A 22,568-nucleotide genomic window follows, 5' to 3' on the forward strand; every position below is an offset into this window, starting at 1 on the left:
GCCATTGCCCATTGGTATTCCAGATTCTGGTGTGCCGGCCAGCTTGTCTTCACATGCGGAAGTGCCAGAAATCAGATGAGCAGTGCCCGGTGCACACTGGGTGGCTGCTCTTCCGGTTTCTAGCACATGCATGCGCACCAGCCAGCTGGGCTTCGTGCATGGATGTGTGCCATACACCGGAAGACCAGGTGGCTGGTATGCTTGCACGTGCCGGAAATTGGAAGATCATCTTCCCAGCACATGCATGCACAGCGGGCGGCTGCTCTTCTGGTCTTCCAGTTTCCGGCGCATGCTCCCATTTTGGCACTCGGTGCCGAAAAGGTTCACCAACACTGCCCTATACTATTTCAGACAAGTGGCTGTCCAGTCTCTTAAAAACCTCCAGTAATGAAGCACCCACAACTGTTAGTAAGTTTCTCCTTAATTCCAGGTTGCTTCTCTCCTTGATTAGTTTCAATCCATTGTTTCTCGTTCCTGCCTCAGTGGCTCACCATATCAGGCAGCTGTTCATAAATCTCATCCCCTTATCCTGCATGAGGGACATGCCCTGAAATATTGTAAGATCAAGGGTTCCACCATTCTTCTCTGTCAGCTATACTGTCTAAGGCTGCCGGGATAGTCCTTGATTTATGACCCTAATTAGGATCAGAATTCCTATCACTGTGGTTATTAAACAAATCACCATATGAGCGAACCCAATTTTACAACCATTTTTGTCAGGTGGTTAAGCAAATCACATGGTTGGTGAGAGAATCTTTCTCAGCTGACTTTATATATTGGAAGATGATAAATCACGATCACTGACAGCAAGATGCTACAACGGTCATAAATTAGTGGCGGGTTTCAATTTTTTTTCTACCTGTTCTATGGGAGTGGCTTGGTGGGTGTGGCAAGGGAAGGTTACTGTAAAAACTCCATTCCCTCCCCACTCCAGGGGAAGTTTACTGCAAAATCCCCATTTCCTCTCCATCAGCTGGGACTTGGGAGGCAGAGAATAGATGGGGGCGGGGACAGTCAGAATTTTTACTATTGGTTCTCTGAACTACTCGAAATTTCCGCTACCGGTTCTCTGGAACTGGTCAGAACCTGCTGAAACCCACCTCTGTCATAAATGCGAGCCAGTTGCCAAGTAATGATTATGTGACCGCTGAGGTGGTGCAGTGGTTGTAACTTCAAGGACAGGTTGTAAGTCATTTTTTCCAAGGCCATTTAACATTGTTAAATGAATGGTCGAAAGTCAAGAATTATTTGTGTTCAACAATATCTGAAGAGTCCCAAAGGTGCTTTTTTTAAGAGGCAACTTGACTTTCTGGTTTTTTTCTTTGAAGACGTTTTGCTTCTCATCCCAGAAGCTTCTTCAGCTCTGCTCTTCTGCTCTGCTGAAGAAGCTTCTTGGACGAGAAGCGAAAGGTCTTCCAATAAAAACCAGGAAGTCCAGTTGCCTCTTGAAAAAGCACCTTTGGGATATGGATGTTTGGCAATTACTACCACTTTCAGGAAAATAGTTGTATTAAGCCTCTGCTTCATGTTAACCTCCCTTACAAGAGGTCTATGGAGATTGTTGATCATCCAGGTCATGGCTGTCCCAAAGGTCTCTGAGTCTCTGGTGGCTCAGACTGCTAAGACAGTCTGTTATTAACAGCAGCTGCTTGCAATTACTGCAGGTTCAAGTCCCACCGGGCCCAAGGTTGACTCAGCCTTCCATCCTTTATAAGGTAGGTAAAATGAGGACCCAGATTGTTGGGGGCAATAAGTTGACTTTGTATATAATATACAAATGGATGAAGACTATTGCTTAACACAATGTAAGCCGCCCTGAGTTTTCGGAGAAGGGCGGGATATAAATGCAAAAAAAAGGAGGTGCTTTTTCAAAAGGCAACTGTTCTTTGTTTTTCCTAGAAGACATTTTGCTTCCCATCCAAGAAGCTTCTTCAGCTCTTACTGGATGAAAAGCATAACATCCTCAAAAAGAAACAAGTCCAGTTGCCTCTTGAAAAAAAGCACCTTTGGGACAACCATGACCTGGATGACTGAGAATCTCCAAAAACAATATCTGAAGGGTTTCACATTTCACGCTCCCTTAGTAGAGGCTATTTATTCCAAAGATTTGTTCCTACTTTCTTGCATTGGGATATTCAGATTGGTTTCTTAGTTAGTCCGCCCCACCCCAATATACTTACTCCACCCCCAACTGCTTTGCTTTGGCCAAGGGTCTACAGCCTCTCCTTTCAGTCCATAAGACCATCTGCTTTGCATACAGCTCAGCAGTCAGATAGGAAATTGCTGAAACTGAAATCAATTTGTAAACAAATTTTAGAAAAGTCAGAAATGTTCAGCCTTTGACCCAGAACTTAATAGGAGCCAGAACATGGAATAGCCTTTATTGTTAAATGAAGTAAGAAGGAAAAAAAACTCTTTTTAACAAATGTTAAATATTTATATTGGGATGAGAAAACCACAGCCCATGAGCAGTATACAATTTCCAGCACCCTAAGTTTACCCGAATTTGTGACAAAATGATTGCATTTCTAGGGTTCTACTTATTTTTCAGAGATTTCGGTTTTTAAGGATAGAAATGAGAGAAAAAAAAATCATCTGGCAGTCTTTTACTTTCCAGATATTTCCTTGTCTCTTCTAAGAATATCACAGCATCACTCATGAGATTGTTCAAGAGGTCAAGAGACTATGTTACACTCCCAACCTCTTAAACATGGTCCATCTTTTTCCCAAAAAACTGCAATATAACAAACATCGTACTTTCGCCATGCCATTCCATTCCCCAAGTCCTAGGATACAATTTAGTTGGATCTGGACCGAATGAATTTTCTGACAAAGCTGAGTTGGATCCAAGTCCTAGTATGGCGTAGCAATCATACTAGGACTTGGCTATATCATTTTAGATCAGAGTTTTTGCCATGCCTCTTTATAGCATCCTCTGAAAGGACAAATTGTGTGCATGAAAAAGAAGGTTGACATATATGAAGAAGAAGCACAGCTTTTCACCTTTCCCAGCACATATCGTGACTGTGAATAAATCTTATAATCCATAAAGCTTCCTAGATTCTGGAGAAAGAATCCCACAATGTATTCCCAGGTATCAAAAATACATTAACCTGAATATTCTTAACATGCAGGGTTGGGGAGATGAGAATACCTAGATGAGACAATTGTGTCATCTAGACTGGGGACAGATACAGTATATTTCTTGCCATCCCAGCACTTAGAGATCCATATATAACTTTATAGCGTAAGGATTTCATGTTTTTTTTTAATTTCATTTTGTCACAACAGTATATACAATCATCAACATAAACAATAACCCATCATGAGAGAAAAAAGTATATATAAGTAAAAGTATAAGTAAAAGTATGCATATAATACTATAATGAAGGGAACAATAGAACAGGAATGATAGGCACTTTTGTGCTCTTATGCACGCCCCTTATAGTCCTTTTAGGAATGGGGTGAGGTCAATAGTAGACAGTTTTTGGTTGAAGATTTTGGGGTTTTGAGTAGAGACTATGGAGTCAGGTAATGAGTTCCAAGCATTAACAACTCTGTTACAGAAGTCATATTTTCTGCAATCAAGTTTGAAGCGATTGACATTAAGTTTGAATCTATTGTTTGCTCTTGTATTGTTGCGATTGAAGTTGAAGTAGTCTTTTACAGGAAGGATATTACAATAGATGATTCTGTGTGTTAAACGCAGATCATGTCGGAGTCGGCGGAGTTCTAAGTTTTCTAATCCCAGGATTCCAAGTCTGGTGGTATAAGGTATTTTGTTGTTTTTGGAGGAGCGAAGAACTCTTCTAGTAAAATATTTCTGGATGCGTTCGATAGTATTCATGTCAGAGATGTGGTATGGGTTCCAGACAGATGAGCTGTATTCAAGAATAGGTCTGGCAAATGTTTTGTATGCTCTGGTTAGTAGAGGTGGGATTGTAGCACATAGAAGACAAAGAGGAACTCCCAACTCCAAAAAAGTTAAGTGTAGAATAATGAAATATCTGAGTAAAAGAAGCTAGTATCTACGAGAATGCAACAGTAATGATGGATTGAACTGTGTTCCTAGTTTTAGTTATTATACACTGAGAAGAATCCCTAACATTGGCTGAGATCCTACATGCATAAGGCTTACATGTCATTAGTTCATAATTCAGAATGTAATACCTAAGACAGATATTTTGTACGCAAATCTTCCAGGATGTGCAAATTCGATTCAACAAGGACTAATTTCTCTGCAGTTGAAAACATGAAAAGGAAAACTCCCATATTAAAAATATTTTTTTTAAGGATAGCTGGGTTCCGTGATATGGGATGAAGTAAAGTGCCATCAGAATTTGAAACGAACCTATAGTCCATCAGGTTCTACGAAAGACCATCTTGATCATGGGCTTTCCAAAATCTAACAGCACCTCATTTTTTAAAACATAGTTTCCTTTTATCGTAATTGTTACTGGATGTTGTCCGCAACTAATAAACTACTACTTTCAAATTTGGGAGGAACTGGAATTACATCTAGTCAGGCCTTTGAATTCCATTCTCTTTTTGACCATGATTTAACCTCACCCATTGTATATTCTCCAAATGAATAGTGTTAAAAATGAGCTAATCCTTATTAACTAATCTGTGCACACGCATAAAGGCAATTTATCCTTTATTTTATCTCTTCCACCTAACAGCAGAATCCTTACTAATATCTCTGGGAAACTTGCCGGGAAAAAAGGGAGAGGGGGGAACAGAAAGGAAGACTGCTATGGGTCATTTTTCTCCTACTTACATTGAATATATATCACTTTAGCTCAAGTAGAAAATCACATTAGTGTAACTGTACAGCTATAAAGAAGAATGTACATTGGGCATTTTATATTGCTTCCAGATGTTGGATGATTTTCCCCCCTCCTTTGGAAGTAGAGTTGTATGCAAAGTTTCTCATTCAGAATGAGGAGAATAAGTTGACCAATTCCCCCCCCCCCCGATGCCATAGGAATTGTCTTTCTCTCTTCTAGTTTTCACTACAGTACAATGATTTCAGCTCAAGTCCCTATCCTGGTTGGTTTTTTATTTCTGTCCTTGCAAATGGCAGTGACAGCAACTGTTTTAGCAACATGGTTGTTGTTTTTTTTCCTCTTTATCTAAAATCCCTCAATTTAATATTATTCCAAAGAAGATTAACAATTACCATCTCCCACAGAAAAGTCGGGAAATATCAAGGCAATTCCAGAAAAGTGGACTGTTTTTGCTTCCCAGAGAATAGCAAGTGAAGAAAAACCTCAGAAATTTGCTCAAAGTATTGTTTCTAGTGAGAGTTTTAAAGGATCTCTACTTTGCATTATAGCAGAGAACGAATAAACGGCACCAACTTTGATGCACTTAACACAAGCAATAAGGTATTTTCTCTTAGAATATGTCCGTTTGTCAAGGAAATAGTTTTAGAATACACTGACCCCATTACTTTCAATAACTACTGGGGCAATTGCTTATCATCCATCCATCCATCCATCCATCCATCCATCCATCCATCCATCCATCCGAAAATTCAGCTAGTTAGGTTCGAATTACATTAGTGAATGATCTGGACCAACTAAAAACACGAGAGTGATTTCTGCATCTGAAAAGCTCTCTAGATCTGGCAGAATATGTCACTGTGAAAATTAAAAGAAAGAAAATGAAGTCTTTTGTTAGTTAAGACTATGTTTGAGAAAAGTTATAATATGGAACGCTATTGCAATATGGCATTATTGAAAGAAAAGAAAATAATATGCTCTTCTTTCCCATGTGCCTTAGTGAGATTATTAGGAATACGGGCAGGGATATGGTGACCTTCATATTATTCCATTCCATTAAATGTATTTTTTTTAAAAAAAAAAAGAAAATCTGCCTGTATTCTCATAAGCAATTTGCTTAATATATGAAATTTTGTGGGCTGTTTCCAATATAATATATAAAATAAAGGCTCCCTTGAGCTGATGATGATTCTTGCTGATGTTGCCTGTTTAAAAATTAGCAAGTTTTTCTTTTTTCTTTTTTTAAAGAAAACCTCCAATGTTCATTACTAAGTTCAAAAACATAACCATGAGAAATTTGAAAGAAACATTTCAGCAACAGGAGAATAAAAAGAAAAAGATTGGCTTCTTTTACACCAGGAAAAGACTTATGTAAAATTGAGGAATGTCAGGGGAAAGTTGGATATCGCATGTTTGGAACGCTAGAATTTAAAATGAAACCTGGTTACTTTAATCTAAGGAGGGGATATATTTATTTATTTATTTATTTATTTTATTTTGTCATACAGTATATATAAGCATACAGTATATGAAATAACTATATGATATATAAGCATATATATAAGCATAAATATGTAATAACTATATTAATTGGATATAATGAAACAATAGGACAGGAACGGTAGGCATGCTTGTGCTCTTATGCACGCCCCTTACAGACCTCTTAGAAATGGGGTGAGGTCAATAGTAGACAGTTTTTGGTTGAAGTTTTTGGGATTTTGGGAAGAGACCACAGAGTCTGGTAGTGCATTCCAGGCATTAACAACTCTATTTCTGAAGTCATATTTTCTGCAATCAAGATTGGAGCGGTTAACATTAACCTTAAATCTATTGTGTGCTCGTCTATTGTTGCAATTGAAGCTGAAGTAGTCTTCAACAGGAAGGACATTGTAATAGATGATTCTATGAGTTAAACTCAGGTCATGTTGAAGGCAGTGGAGTTCTAAATTTTCTAAACCCAGGATTTCAAGTCTGGTGGTATAAGGTATTATGTTGTATTTAGGGGAGTGGAGAATTCTTCTTGTAAAATATTTCTGGACACGTTCAATTGTATTGATGTCTGAAATGTGGTATGGGTTCCAGACAGGCGAGCTGTATTCAAGAATTGGTCTAGCAAATGTTTTATATGCTCTGGTTAATAGTGTAGTGTTTCTGGAGATAACTTGGTCTATATAACTTGGTCTAGTTAGGGTGCATGCAGAATGTCCCCTGATCAATCATAAGATTATCCAGTTAAAAAAGCCAGGAAGCTGCCTCCAGGCAAAATTGGTGAGTGAAATGGACCAATGGTCTGATTTGATACAAGACGTCTGTTCTGAAGGTATAAATATGCACACTTCCATAGACTGGGCCTTTGGGCATGAGTTGGCAGCTTTCTCAGTCCTCAGGCAGTATCACACAATTTTGCCCAATGACCCAGGCATCTTAAATATTATATAGGCTGCTGGAGTCTTGTGAAAATTGCCCAAACTAGATTACCAAACTAGAGTTCAGTGAGCTGAAATTGCTGCAGCAACTCACATGAGAAATGTACCATCTCATGTGAGGATATCAACATCTTCAAAGATGAAGCGTTCTGTTGGGATTTCTGTATTTTAAAATCCTTTTATTTTTAATTAATTCACTTTAGTTAAGATGGATATGGGGGAGGGCTGAAGAGATTGTTTGACGCTGCAATGGATACCCTTGACGTTTTCATCCACAATTGCCCTATACACTGTAAGCCGCCCTGAGTCTTCGGAGAAGGGCGGGGTATAAATGTAAAAAAAAAATAAAAAAAAAATAAGGCTAAGCTCTGCTGGAAGGGATGCAGTCATTGAAAAGACGTACCATTGATGGAGAAGAGGAGGTGCTCCATTTCCTATGGAAGGTCATGATGAAACGTAAGAAAGAAGTCCCAAAGGTGCTTTCTGAAGAGGCAACTGGACGTTCTTTGTTTTTCTTTGAAGACATTTCACTTCTGAAGACAGCTTCTTCAGAACTGAAGAAATTTCTTGGATAAAAAGCAAAATATCTTTAAGGAAAAACAAAGTAAGTCCAGTTGCCTCTTCAAAACCATGTCTGGGACATCCATAACCTGGATGATTGAGTATCTCTATAGGCATAAGAGAGAAGTTTGGGAAGGTTGAAAATGCCAAGAAAATAATGCACGTGAATGCATGGGTATAATATGTTTTCAGTGACTTATTCTTGACCGATGAAGGGTACTACATTTACCAGAACTGATATCTAGGAAGCTACAGAGAATATTTTAGTCAACAAGCCCTCATCATGGCAATGTTTCTTATCAGTAAGCATCTTCTCTGCCTGCTTAAGTAACTAAGGTAACAAAATTATCCAAAGAGGGTGACATCTTTGGGGTTTTCAAGCCAATTGGCCTCACCAGCCTCAAAGGCCTTTAAAGGAAACAAAGACATGTCACACTTTATGATCCTGGATGGACCAGGATGGCTTATCTTGATGGATAAGTCATTCAAAGAGTCTGATTTTTTTTAAAAAAAGGGAAGGAGAAAGTATCTAAATGGTTAACAAGGTAATGGTAAGAAATATTGACCTTGATTTGTTTAGCTAAGATGTAAAGATTTCTGAAGGTCAAAGGTTTTCTTGTGTAGTGTTTTGGAGTCTAACTGTGGTTGACCCTCTAACATTAAGCTGCTGTGGCCTATAGTTTTGAAGAGTGGAGCTAACTGGGGGGGTGATGAGAAGGGGGGAGAGAACAGGAAATGGAATGAGGTGTTTCAGGAAGTTGTCAGGAGTTGACTGATTGATTCCAGATGGAAAGGGTCACCCTCCATGACCCAGGAAATACTCACTGGGGGAAAGCTGTTGGTTGGTGGAAGGGGAGGTCTTGGGAGCTGGAGACTATGGAAGAATGTCTGCTTCCTTTAAACACACACACACACACACACACACACACACACACACACACACAGAACTATGCACTTTCCATTATTCAATATATAATATCTGTTCAGCAATGCTTTCTGTTCAGCAAATGATTCAGTAGCAATGTGCATGGACTAAATAACCATTGCAGTCCACAGTGTTAAGGCACCTCTAATTATGGTGACAATGCATCATAGTGAAAGGAAATCAAAAGCCAGATCCTTTGCAAATGGAGCTGCGTTGGTAGATTAGGTCTAAGATTCTTCTACCATCCCATTTCCAAAATTTCTCAGCCAAATGTAACTGGAGTTCATGAATAAGATATGTGGAAGCTCTAATTAGTGGCAAATTCCTTAACATCCAACACTCAGCTGTCTATGGCCCTTAATCCAGAGGTGAACAATTTGTGGCTCTTGGCCTAATATCAAAAGCATAGTTCAGGAACATTGTTCATTACTAGGAACTGTCTTCTTTCGGCCAAAATCTTTTAAACATTTTGCACAACACTAATCTTTACACTGGCAAAAAGCCAGTGATAGACGATGGCAAAGAGCCATCCTACATGATCCATCAAAGGCATGGATTATCACCGTGCAGACATCAAGAAGGTTCTTCCTCCACCACCCTTGAGACACGGAATAGGGAATGCTCATCAGCTCTTAAAAGAATGAGCAGCCTGTTATAGAAGGTCATTGCCAAAGTATCTGGAGATTACATTCTTCAGAACTTAAATGTCATCGTCAATATTTGGAACTCTGTGCAGCAGCATAACCATAATAACCAGAGCAGCCCTTGAACAATAGATATTGAGTAGTTGTAACAGAATATGCACCTGCAGCAGCAGAGGAGATGTAGGAGATGACCAGGCTAAGCCTGAGGACAGGATCAAATGCATCATAAGTTCATATACCATCAAAAGAGACCTAAGTCCAGCTCCCCTTAAAGTCTGTTGACTCTTATCCAGCACCCATTTGCCTTGGCCATTAGTAGATCACTAATGCAGAGACACCACCCTGCCAACAAAAGTGTGCATAGTCAAGGCTATGGTGTTCCCAGTTGCAATGGATGGCTGTGAAAGTTGGACCATAAGAAAGGCTGAGCGCCAAAGAATTGAGGCCTTTGAACTCTGGTGCTGGAGAAGACTCCTGCGAGTCCCTTGGATGCAAGGTGATCAAACCCGTCAGTCCTAGAGGAGTTCAACCCTGACTGCTCTTTAAAGGGCCAGATCCTGAAGATGAAACTCAAATATTTTGGCCACCTAATGAGAAGGAAGGACTCACTGAAGAAGAACCTAATGCTGGGAAAGATTGAGGGCAAAAGAAAATGGGGATGACAGAGAATGAGGTGGCTGGATGGAGTCATTGAAGCCGTTGACGTGAGCTTAAATGGACTCTGGGGGATGGTAGAGGACAGAAAGGCCTGAAGGAATGTTGTCTATAGAGTCGCAATGGGTTGGACATGACTTCGCAACTAACAACAACTATTAGTAGATCAGATTCTTGAATAGAGGTTGCATGGAATACACTCATGGTGCTTTTGAACTTTATCCTGATTCCTGATTTCCTACACCTGGCAGGAGGGGGAGTATTTTGCTGGACCTTCAGAAAGAGGTCCAGATTAAGAGACTCTCAGCAGTCCAGAACTGGATGATGGAGGGGGGAAGCGGTTGAGGGTAACCGGTCCTTAGAATCTCTCAGGATATATCTAGCAGGTTAGAAAGTTATAACTTTAGTTTGGCAAGATTCTGTCCATTATGTAACACCAAACAAAGGAGTGAACTTTATTGGATCTTACTGACTTTTCACTGGGTTTGGACCTTAGTCCTGGCCTATATCATAGTTCCCATGGGTGAGTTGGGCAGCCATAATAAATTGTTTAATACCTAAATAATTACAGTGCTATGTTCTGGATCAGGGGTCTTCAACCTTGGCAACTTTAAGACTTGTGGATTTCAACTCCCAGAATTCCTCAGCCAGCTTCTGGAGTTGAAGTCCACAAGTCTTAAAGTTGCCAAGGTTGGAGACCCCTGTTCTGGATTAAATGTGACTTCCAGACCGGGGAAGGAAATCCTTCATTACTATAGCCAGAAGAGTTAGGACATCTACCAAACCTATTGTTGTGACTCCGCTCCCTGAGCCTGTCTTCATGGAGGAGAGTGACTCGGAGAATGAGGGAGAGGAGCCAACAAGGCCTCCCTCGCCAGGATCCTCCTCGCTGGCACCGCCCCAAGTTTAAGCTGCAGGCCAGGAGGAATAGCTGACAAGACCTCCCCCTCCCGCACCCTCCTCCTCCCTGGCAACAACTCAAGTCCCAGCTGCTGACAATCAATCCTGGATTGATCCGAGGCAGTGACGAAAAGATAAGTGTGCACAGCAGAGGAAAAGGTGTGGCAGGCTCAGAGATTGCTGAGTCACTGAGCCACACCCCACAGGGTATAAAAGTGGGTGGAGCTGCCATGTGGCCCTTGTGACGGACAAAAAAGCTACCAAGGGTGCACTGCAGCTCGGTTGTTGGAGGGTTAAAAGACTTTGTCAGTGAGTTTTGGCAACGGATCTTGGACAGGAGATAACGGACTCAGAACTTGGCAGGCCTTTGCATGGTCACCGCCAAGTATTTCCTCCCTGAAGAAAATCAGGTCTGTAGCAAATAAAAAGACTGGGAGACACGCGTCTTTGCATTTGCTCTGTGAAGTGGGGAGGGGGACATAACACCTATCTTCCATACTGGAAACTAAATTCTACCTAACATTATACGATATGAACCTTGCCTCCTACTGCATCTTCCTTGATGCCAAATCACTAAGATTTCTGAATGCCCTCCTCCTCTGCTTCTTAGGAATTAAACTTTACAGTGTATACATTTTTAATCTGGATGTAAAATATATTAACGTGTTACGTGGTTGGCTATTTATCTCTATCCCATGGATGTTTAGGAAGCAGCGTTTTGTCTCTTTGACGGTTAGATTTGTGTCTATTATATAAAGGTGCAACAACCTACTCTTCAGTTTACATTTGGTTACAATTTAAAACCTCTCGTAAATATTTCAGACGCTGGAATAATTCAGCCTTATTCCCTTTTTGCCGTAGTGTGGCCTGGGCTGTCCAGCGAGAGATTAAAATTTATTTCCATTGTTTAAGGGGAAATAATGAACTGCATCTGCTGGAGCTCTCACGTGTCATGGGGGAACCGTTCACTTTGGAGCGAGGTCCCAACTCCACCTAGACTGTCAAATGACGAAACCTTTTTGGCACACAAAAGCAACACGTTTTGGGGCAGGAATGCAAAGGCACCCTTTAATGTAAAGTATGACAAGTGCCTTTTGGAATGAATTAAACTCATATTGAGGAGAGCGAGGGAGAGCAGAAAAGAGCATGCATTTGTTCAGTCAGCACAAACATGGTCTAGAAAGAAAAAGCGGTTTTCCTGCCCTGATCCCTTCCCTTGCCAAAGAAAGGGAGGAGAAAGGAAAGGAAATAATTCATCAGCTGTTAAAGACTTTTAACAATGGGCTATCTAGGATTAAGGCAATCTTCCTTGCACCTTGTGAAGTTTTTGTTCTTTTCTCTCTCTTGTCACAAACATGAACTAAAGCTCATAACTGTAACGTTCAAGTTGTTTTCCTGAATCTGAGGATGTTTCCAATATTTTCTTTATCCATACAGCTTCCTGTTTCGTTTTGTTTTTTTGCAGTTTTGTCTTGCCTGCTCTTAACTTGGAAATGGAGCATTTCATTTTATTTCTAGGCTACTTATATGTTGTCAAAGCATGCTGCAAGTTTTATTTATTTATATTTTATATTTCTTAACCACCTTTCCTCTACAAGTGTTGGCTCTTTTTGTCTCTTTAATATTCTACGATGGGTTACACACAAGATGCTTCAATTAGACACCTAGAAACAGCGAGTGTTTCTGAATGAGAAGATATTCAGGTCAGATTAAAGGGAGATGAATGATGGAAGACAGAGATTAAAAGGAAGCAATTAGCCTGTGGAACTCACTACAGGAAGATGTAATAATGGGCACTTGGAAACTTCCTTCCTTCCTTCCTTCCTTCCTTCCTTCCTTCCTTCCTTCCTTCCTTCCTTCCTCCCTCCCTCCCTCCCTCCCTCCCTCCCTCCCTCCCTCCCTCCCTCCCTCCCTCCTTTCTTCACAGTCTCTCACTTTCTAGCCCTGATATTTTTTTCTGTATGGAAGACACTTTTGTGGAGATATTTTTTTCTGCATATTTCCCAGTAAGGCAGTTTCTTCTCCCCCACACTTCCTAGCACTTTCCTGCAAGTTCAGGGTCCACTTTTTTTTTTTTTGATCATCAAGTTTTGATCCATTTGATTGCACCAGGAATTGACCAATCAGCTTGTCACTCTGAGCTTGACATCATGGACTGAAAGAAAATGACTCACCCAAAGTTAGCCAGCCTACTAAACTGTGGAGAAAGGCACAATCCCGTCACCAATGCTAAAGGCATCTTCAACTTTCAGATTTTTGGAAGAAGCAATCCTTTGTCTCAAACATAAAAAATATTGATTATTTTATTTATTTATTTATTTATTTTTATTTTATTTATTTATTTACTTGTCAACCATATATAAGATAACAGGTAAAAGTATAAACATAATTTGGATACAAGAAAAGAGTAAGTAAAAAGGGAATATTAGGACAGGGATGGTAGGCACGCAGGTGCACTTATGCACCTTTATTTATTTATTTATTATTTAGATTTTTATCCGCCCTTCTCCCGAAGGACTCAGGGCGGTGTACAGCCAGATTAAAACAATTCAATATACAAAATTAAAACAACAGTTAAAATACATATTCTATAAGTGGCCGAGAATTAAAACCGTCAAATTGACCCATACTAAAGTATCCCCATTAAAATTATTAAAAAAATTCAAAAATTTTAAAATTAAAAAATCAAGCCAGTCCCGCTTGAATAAACAGATACGTTTTCAGTTCATGGCGAAAGGTCCGAAGGTCAGGTAATTGGCGCAAACCGGGGGGAAGTTCGTTCCAGAGGGTAGGAGCTCCAACAGAGAAGGCCCTTCCCCTGGGGGCCGCCAGCCGATATTGCTTGGCGGACAGCACCCTGAGAAGACCCTCTCTGTGTGAGCGTACGGGTCGGTGGGAGGCATAAGGTAACAGCAGGCGGTCCCGTAAGTACCCGGGCCCTAAGCCATGGAGCGCTTTAAAGGTGGTAACCAACACCTTGAAGCGCACCCGAAAAACTACAGGTAGCCAGTGCAGACTGCGCAGGAGCGGTGTTACCCGGGAGCAACGTGTGGCTCCCTCAATCACCCGCGCAGCTGCATTCTGAACTAACTGGAGCCTCCAAGTGCACTTCAGGGGTAGCCCCATGTAGAGAGCATTGCAATAATCTAGACGAGAAGTGACGAGAGCATGAGTGACCGTGCATAAGGCATCCCGGTCAAGAAACCTATGCACCTTTATAAACTTTATGTAAAGTTCAAATCACTTTATTTAGTGTGCTTAGAAAAGAGCACAAGACTAAAGTACACAGAGAAGAAAACAAATCACTCAATAAAACACAAAGGAAGGATAAAACTTTGAGCAAGAAATCTGCTGACATACTTTCTTCAGCCATTCCACCAGGTGTCAGCAAAATAAGAGAATAAAATCAGGGATAAATGTCAATGGAGATTCTCAGTCATCCAGGTTGTTCCCCAAAGGTGCTCTTTTCAAAAGGCAACTGGACTTCGTTTTTCCTGGAAAACGTTTCGCTTCTCATCCAAGAGAACTGAAGAAGCTTCTTGGATGAGAAGCAAAATGTTTTCAGGGAAAAACAAAGTCCCGTTGCCTTTTGAAAAAGCACCTTTCGGAAATCAGGCACAGTACCTGCTCTGTTGAGAAGCCAATTCATCAAACCCTGCCTTTCCCCTACTTGCAATCTTGAACTGGCCCCATTAAGACAGCAGGAGTGGGAAAGGCAGGAAATGTAACAACCGTGTTAGCGCAGCAGTGAGATTGGTGCCTTGGCTTCTTCCTGTCTTTGAGCTGTTTTCATTCTGTCTTTAAGTAGTACAGCTCTCAGAAGAGTGTTATGATCAGATTCCCAAACCGTTACAGCTTTATAACATGAGGGCTGTTTTCCTTTGCTGTCTCCATTCCTCTTCCTTTGAGTTGCATTGTTTTTACAAGCCAGTTAGAGAAGCAACTTTGAATAAAGAAATGACCATATCAGGGGTGGGCTTCAAAATTTTTAGCAAGGGGTTCTCTGCTTGGTTGCTGGGTGGACATGGCCATGGTGGGCGTGGCCTAGTTGGCCTCCGAGTGTTTTTGCCCTCCCCGGGCTCCAGAGGCTTTCCTCGAGCCTCCGTTGGCGGGGGCAAAATGGCCTCCCCAGACTCCGGAGGTCCTCTGGATGCCAGAAACAAACTTCCGGTAGGCCCGTTTTTCACCCTCCCCGAGCCTCTGTGTGCGCCCTGCACTTGCCTGCATCCAAACAGGCCACGTGGGGACTCATGGGAGGGGCGGGGTAGGGTGGGCGGGGCCAGCCAGGAGTGGGAACTGCACAGAATTTTAGCTAGAGGTTCTCCCGAACCCCTGCGAACCCCCAGCAGCCCTCCCCTGGACCATAGGAGGAGGAGGAGAAAGAAAACGAAGAAGAATGGATGGTTTTGTTCAATCCTTAAAGATAATGGTGATGGCAGATAAATATCATTGGGAAGGACATTCCAAAGTTCCATAAGTTTCATCTCAGACAGGACATATAGCTAATGCACAGTAACCTTCAGTAAATTTGCTCCGGGAAGACTCACTTGAATTACGGGAAATTAGAGAAGGGTGACCATTTTCTTAATTCAGTCAACATTTATATCATCATGTTATCTGAACGTTTGGGGTAAAATGATTGGCATGTACCTTATATGCGCATGAGATGTCATGCATTTGTTATGTTTATGTACCATCTTTCCACTAGGAGCTCATGGTGGCAAATAGAGAAACCTTTTCTCTTATTTTTTCCCATAACATCAACTCTGCTCTTGAAGGTTGAGGGTGATTTGAATATGAGTATCCCTGGTCCTATTTTAATGTCTTTATCACTGCCTCAAACTGGGATCTTCCCTTTCTACCTATTCACAGCTTTTCAAAAGGAGGTTGGAGACATTGTCTGCTAAGAAACTTAGGAACAGCTACCTACAGTCTGTTGCATCAAAGCATGACAATGTTGTTAATGTCCTTAGGATGTGATGTTTAATACAGGCTTAGTTGTTTTACATGAAGATTCAATTTGAATGTTTGGTTTATAAATCAACTCATCTCCTTGTACTAAAACTGGTCTGGCCTATTGAATTAAATCAGGTCCATTCAAATTGATTCGGTGATCAAGTTTTTTTTTTTTGTTTTTTTTGTTTACATTTATACCCCGCCCTTCTCCGAAGACTCAGGGCGGCTTACAATGTATAGGGCAATAGTCTCATTCTATTTGTATATATTTACAAAGTCAACTTATTCTATTTGTATATATTTACAAAGTCAACTTATTGCCCCCCCAACAATCTGGGTCCTCATTTTACACACTTTTTTTTAAAAAAAATGATGAACATTTTTTTTTAAAAAAAAATGATGAACCAGATCAAATCATGTTTATTTGGTTGTTTGAATAGACAATCCAAATTGAATCAATTCAGCTGTCAGAAATCAAACTGTAAAAATATACAAATAAAATGAGACTATTGCCTTATACACTGTAAGCCGCCCTGAGTCTTCGGAGAAGGGTGGGATATAAATGTAAATTTAAAAAAAATCATTTTTTTAAATTTGAATTTATATCCCGCCCTTCTCCGAAGACTCAGGGCGGCTTACACTATGTCAGCAATAATCTTCATCCATTTGTATATTATATACAAAGTCAACTTATTGCCCCCAACAATCTGGGTCCTCATTTTACCTACCTTATAAAGGATGGAAGGCTGAGTCAACCTTGGGCCTGGTGGGGCTTGAACCTGCAGTAATTGCAAGCAGCTGTGTTAATAACAGACAGACTTAGTCTGCTGAGCCACCAGAGGCCCCCATTTCATCTTGGGCAAGTACACATTGCTGCTATTATCGCAATCAAGATTAAACAAAAGCTATTTTTCATCCCATTTAATAGGTTAATCCCTATAAAGCAGGAGTCTCCAACCTTGGCAACTTTAAGCCTGGAGGACTTCAACTCCCAGAATTCCCCAGCCAGCAAAGCAAAGCTGGCTGGGGAATTCTGGGAGCTGAAGTCCTCCAGGCTTAAAGTAGCCAAGGTTGGAGACCCCTGCTATAAAGGACTGGATTTACTTTTACAAAGCAAGAATGAGAGCTTAAACTTGGCTAGGTAATGAAACATGGACCATGGAGATGTAATTTACCTGCCTTTCTATTTTTTGCTTTTTTTTTTTCCATCCAGGTTGTATTATCAACAACAGTGAATGTTGATGGGCATGTCCTGGCAGTATCAGACAATATGTTTGTTCACAACAACTCAAAACATGGGCGAAGAGCAAGGAGACTTGATCCTTCAGAAGGTAAGTTTACTTCCCTGGTCTTCAGAACGATAGTGGAATAAATCATCCAAGATAAGCTATCTTCAAAAGAATGCAAAATAACTTGTCTGGTGGCATGAGTTTTAACCATAAACCTCCATCCCAATATTTTTACACACATGGATTCTTCTAGGATAAAGTTTTTCCCTCAGGTCTTCCAAAACCTGATGCCAGGTTGTAATTTTAACAATGGGTTGGAAGGAAAAATCATTTACAAATATAACTGGGAAAAAAATCAGTTTAATTGTGATTAATTTGAATGCATTTTTAAGATCAGTGAAATCAAATTGAACTGAGTTTCTCTCCTGGAGAATAGTCGTCGACTATTTTTGGCCAGTCACTTGCCAGGTCCTCCCAAATGCCAAAATAGGGCAAGTTGCAAATTCCTACACTTGTTTTTTTGCACATCCTAAGATATTCCAAGGTTGTCCTTTGAGAGCACATTTGAATACATTTCTTTCCTTCTTTCTTATCAAGTGTGCCTTATTAGTCCTCCTGGTCATGAGAGTGGTGGGCATACATTCAAACAAATGCTCTTAGTGGGCACTATTTTTACGTTTGACCGGAGTGCATGACATTTTAAGAACATAAAGAATACTGTAGAAGTATTAATTGGTGGACATTTGTATATCTACTTTGGATATACAGTGGTACCTCAGTACTCATCATTGATTGATTCTGGGAGGTGCGATGAGTATCAAAAATGAGCATCAAACACATTTTTCCTATAAGGAATAATGTTGTGAATTACAAGGCAGCTGACACTGACTTTTAGTTTGTACATCAAGTACCAAACAATCGATAAGTACTGGGCAAAATTTTTGTGTCAAAATGCATTGAGTACCAAATTCGATGAGGTTCAAAGTAGTTGAGTACCAGCTTGTGTACCACTGTATATCCAACACTAGGTATATGCTAGAACTACACTTTGAGAAGCTTGATTTTCCTGAAATCTATCTTGAAGAACTCCCAAGTTATATGGTCCATCATCTCTTTGATAAAGAAAATGTGTGGCTGCACACGTCTAGAAGGCATCATCAAGCCTATGTGTGCAATATACCAAACGTCCAAGGCAGTTTGAGTCAACCCCAAAATTCTACCCCAGCAGGAAATTCTCTCAAATTATAGCATCTTGTTTTCTAATTTGAAATGGATGGTTCTGTTTAAGTACATATCAGAAAATGACAGTGTTGTGTCCCACCCCCACTCCAACGAATGAGTCAAGGAAGTCCGTAACAAACTTGGCAACGAAGCCTCTACAGCTTGCCAAGTTCCTTCGAGGTTTATCAGGGCAGGCAGGAGTCCAAGTTGTGACTTCAGCAATAGGGTCCGATATCAGCAAACTAGATAAGACTTTGCTTGACTCAAGGTTGGAATGCCAAAAGCAGGTCCTTTATATAGGCTGTGGGGTGTGGCTCCATGACCCAGCATTTATCCAGGCCTGCCCCACCCTTCCTTCTGCTGGCATCGCCTCTCAGATCTCCGGAAGCGAGGGTCCACCTACTCTGAATGGTCTTCAGCTGGATCTGCTGTCAGCGTCTGGGAAAGGGAGGGGTCAGAGGGAGTAGGCCCGGGTAATTCCACCACCTGGCTGGCTTCCTGCTCTGAAGGCTGAACGAAAGGAACACATGCTGTATGTGGGAGGTTTATCGGGCTTCTCCTTTCACTCCTTGAATCCTCTCCGGGCATGGGGCCAGGGCCGGTGGCTGGAGTCATGACAGGCCGTTCATCTTCATTATCAGACTCGGAGTCTGATAAAAGGCCCGGTTGGAGACGGGAGGGGCCCGGCTGAGGAGAGGAGGGAGGACGAGTCACAACAGACAGCCTTGTCAAGGGGTGACCAAGACAAAGCTATGGATGGGCTCTCTGTCTGGAAAAGAGGAAAGTTGTGGAAATATCATCTTGGGAAGGATACCATGGCTCAGCATAAATCAAATGGAGTTTATCATCTTTGCAACAAACTTTTAAATGTCTGAAGATGACTTCCAAATTTCTTTCTAATCATCCCTCATTTCAGCCTATGCATAACTGGTTACTCCCAGGTTTTCTAAGCAGAATTTACCTCCAACAATCTGGGTCCTCATTTTACCTACCTTATAAAGGATGGAAGGCTGAATCAACCTTGGGCTTGGTGGGACTAGAACCTGCAGTAATTGCAAGCAGCTGTGTTAATAACAGACTGCTTTAGTCTGTTGAGCCACCAGATATTCATATTTAAACATCATATTAACTTGAACTTCATCTTGCCACATAGGAGGGCCAGTGCAGTAGTCAGAGGGCCACAGCATCAAAGCTTTTTCATACGTTAGCATAGAAGTTACTACTGAATTAAAAAATATATCTAGAAAAAAATATGTAAAAAAAAAGTTATTGCAAATCAGAATTATTTTCCCCACCATTTTATTTTGGCCAGTTATCTACTTTTTAATAAAGTATATTAAAATATACTGGTATAATTTATTTGATATCGGGGCCCAGTCTCATGGACCTCTGAGTCTTTTTGGGCAGACCACAACCTTATTTAGGAAAGTTGAAGTTTTGTGTCTCTTGAGTAGAAATAGAGAAAGAAATGGCTCCGTGCTTGTAATGGACTGTGTGGATGCCTTGGGGAATGAAGGAAAGAAAAGCTGCCTAGGAAACAATCAGACAAGAGAGGCAGGAGCCCCCAGTGGCGTAACAGAGGAAGAAACTTAGAAAGGGACCCACCCTAGTGGATAAAGCAGTTAAAAGTGGCAGCAGGGAGTATGCACTTTCAGGCTTGCGAGAGTTTGTTAATGCAGCCTCACAACCAAGTAGCATTGATTCATCTAGTCATGCTTCCTATCTTGTTTACTTGAGAAGATCGATAATCCTTGAGCAGGACAAGCCCAAAGTCAGGTACTCAAAACCAACCCTAAAGATCACAGCTGACTCAGTTCCTATTCTTTACCACTTGCTTGATCTCCAGTCCAGGACCTAGTTCTCATCATGTGGGACCAGGAGTGTAGACCCTTCCTTCCACATGGGACTTATTCAGTGGTGGGATTCAAGTAATTTAACAACCGGTTCTCTGGCCTAATGATTTCTTCCAACAACCAGCTTGCCAAACTGCTTAGAAAGTTAATAACCGGTTCTCCCGAAGTGGTGCGAACTGGCTGAATCCCACCACTGGACTTATTCGTTCTTTACCTATATTCTATTCTATGCCTGCCAAGATTGGCAAACTGCAGCTATGCATTTCTGCCATATTTATTTATTTATTTATTTTGTCACACAGTGTATATATAAGCATAAGCATGAAATAACTATACAATATATAAGCATATATATAAGTAAGAGTATGTAATAACTATATTAATTGGATATAACGAAAGGAAACATAGCACAGGAATGGTAGGCACGCTGGTGCTCTTATACACGCCCCTTACAGACCTCTTAGGAATGGGGTGAGGTCAATAGTAGACAGTTTTTGGTTGAAGCTTTGGGGATTTTGGGAAGAGACCACAGAGTCAGGTAGTGTATTCCAAGCATTAACAACTCTGTTACTGAAGTCATATTTTCTGCAATATGCAATATGCATATGCTTCATCAGTGGAGGTTTTTAAGGAGAGACTGGACAGTCACCTGTCTGAAATGGTATAGGGCAGGGGTCTGCAAACTTGGCTCTTTTAAGACTTGTGGACTTCAACTCCCAGAGTCCCTCAGCCAGCAAAGCTGGCTGAGGAACTCTGGGAGTTAAAGTCCACAAGTCTTAAAAGAGCCAAGTTTGCAGACCCCTGCTCTAACCTATCAGAAAAGTCAGTTCTGGTCTAACATCAGCATAATTTCCTCTCATCTAAACGAAGGGAGATGAGAGCAAAACAAGGCAAGTATAGCACAAGGACAGATATGTCTTTGTAATCTGGAATGGGACAATTCATCCATCTACACCAGGACTTGGGGAAACGATGAAAACTGCAGCATTGTGAAAATAGTGAACATAACATAACAACAGAGTTGGAAGGGACCTTGGAGGCCTTCTAGTCCAACCCCCTGCCCAGGCAGGAAACCCTACACCATCTCAGTCAGATGGTTATCCAACATTTTCTTAAAAATTTCCAGTGTTGGAGCATTCACAACTTCTGCAGGCAAGTCGTTCCACTTATTAATTGTTCTAACTGTCAGGAAATTTCTCCTTAGTTCTAAGTTGCTTCTTTCCTTGATCAGTTTCCACCCATTGCTTCTTGTTCTACCCTCAGGTGCTTTGGAGAACAGCCCGACTCCCTCTTCTTTGTGGCAACCCCTGAGATATTGGAACACAGCTATCATGTCTCCCCTAGTCCTTCTTTTTATTAAACTAGACATACTCAGTTCCTGCAATGGTTCTTCATATGTTTTAGCCTCCAGTCCCCTAATCATCTTTGTTGCTCTTCTCTGCACTCTTTCTAGAGTCTCAACATAGAAATGCTGAAAATCGCAGCATTTCTATCTGAGCCCAGTTTTTGTATCTGTGATATTGGGCAATGTAAGGAAAGGACTGGAATAAGGTGGTGTCTGTATCCAATCAAAAATTTTTTAAAAAAAATCACACATCCTCTCTGTTACAGTAGTTCAATTCTGGGCATTCGAGGGAAACCTGCATCCCTGACTCAGTTCCCCAGTGACAAGTTCATAATTGCCCAGTAGTGGTGGAGATATCTTCACTAGTGACCCAGTTCTTTCTCTCTTTTCACTTTGAAATCTTCTTCTTCTTTTGCATTCAATTGTGCACTTCGCCAGTAAGAATTTGACTCATTGGCCGTGGCTAAACTCCATCTGCTGGACTGGTTATCTTATTCACTTGCCGGGATGCGGTGGCTCAGGGGCTAGGACGTTGAGCTTGTCCTTCGAAAGGTCGGCGGTTCGAATCCCTAGTGCTGCCGTGTAACGGGGTGAGCTCCCGTTACTTGTCCCAGCTTCTGCCAACCTAGCAGTTTTGAAAGTACGTAAAAATGCAAGTAGAAAAAATAGGGACCACCTTTGGTGGGAAGGGAACAGCGTTCCGTGCGCCTTCGGCGTTGAGTCATGCCGGCCACATGACCACGGAGACTTCTTTGGACAGTGCTGGCTCTTCGGCTTTGAAACGGAGATGAGCACCGCCCCCTAGAGTCGGCAACGATTAGCACGTATGTGCGGGGGGAACCTTTACCTTTACCTTTAAACTCCATCTGCTGGACTGGTTATCTTATTGACTTAAGGAGATATTTCTTGCAGATCGAGTCGATGGCCTCTGAATTTGCAGCAGCCCTTGTGCCAAAGAAGCCTGGGCTGCCCCTGACTTTTCTCCTCTTCCTCCTCCTCCCTCCCCCCCCCTTTTTTTTACTCCTTGAATTTGGAAGAGCCAAGAGGCGACATGCTACATATACTCT

At 41.3% G+C, this 22,568-nt stretch overlaps 1 protein-coding gene across 4 annotated transcripts in view; it reads left to right on the top strand.

Annotated features, from left to right (window-relative positions):
- Positions 1-22,568, top strand: part of EBF2 (EBF transcription factor 2) — a 316,154-nt gene that overhangs the window by 231,493 nt on the left and 62,093 nt on the right. For all 4 annotated transcript variants that reach the window (XM_058194605.1, XM_058194604.1, XM_058194607.1 and 1 more), the window contains exon 8: positions 17,067-17,184. In XM_058194605.1, the coding sequence (XP_058050588.1) occupies positions 17,067-17,184 (118 nt within the window). The remainder of the gene's footprint in view (positions 1-17,066; positions 17,185-22,568) is intronic.

Source organism: Ahaetulla prasina, chromosome 9, assembly GCF_028640845.1.
Source record: "Ahaetulla prasina isolate Xishuangbanna chromosome 9, ASM2864084v1, whole genome shotgun sequence".
Lineage (NCBI taxonomy): Eukaryota > Metazoa > Chordata > Lepidosauria > Squamata > Colubridae > Ahaetulla > Ahaetulla prasina.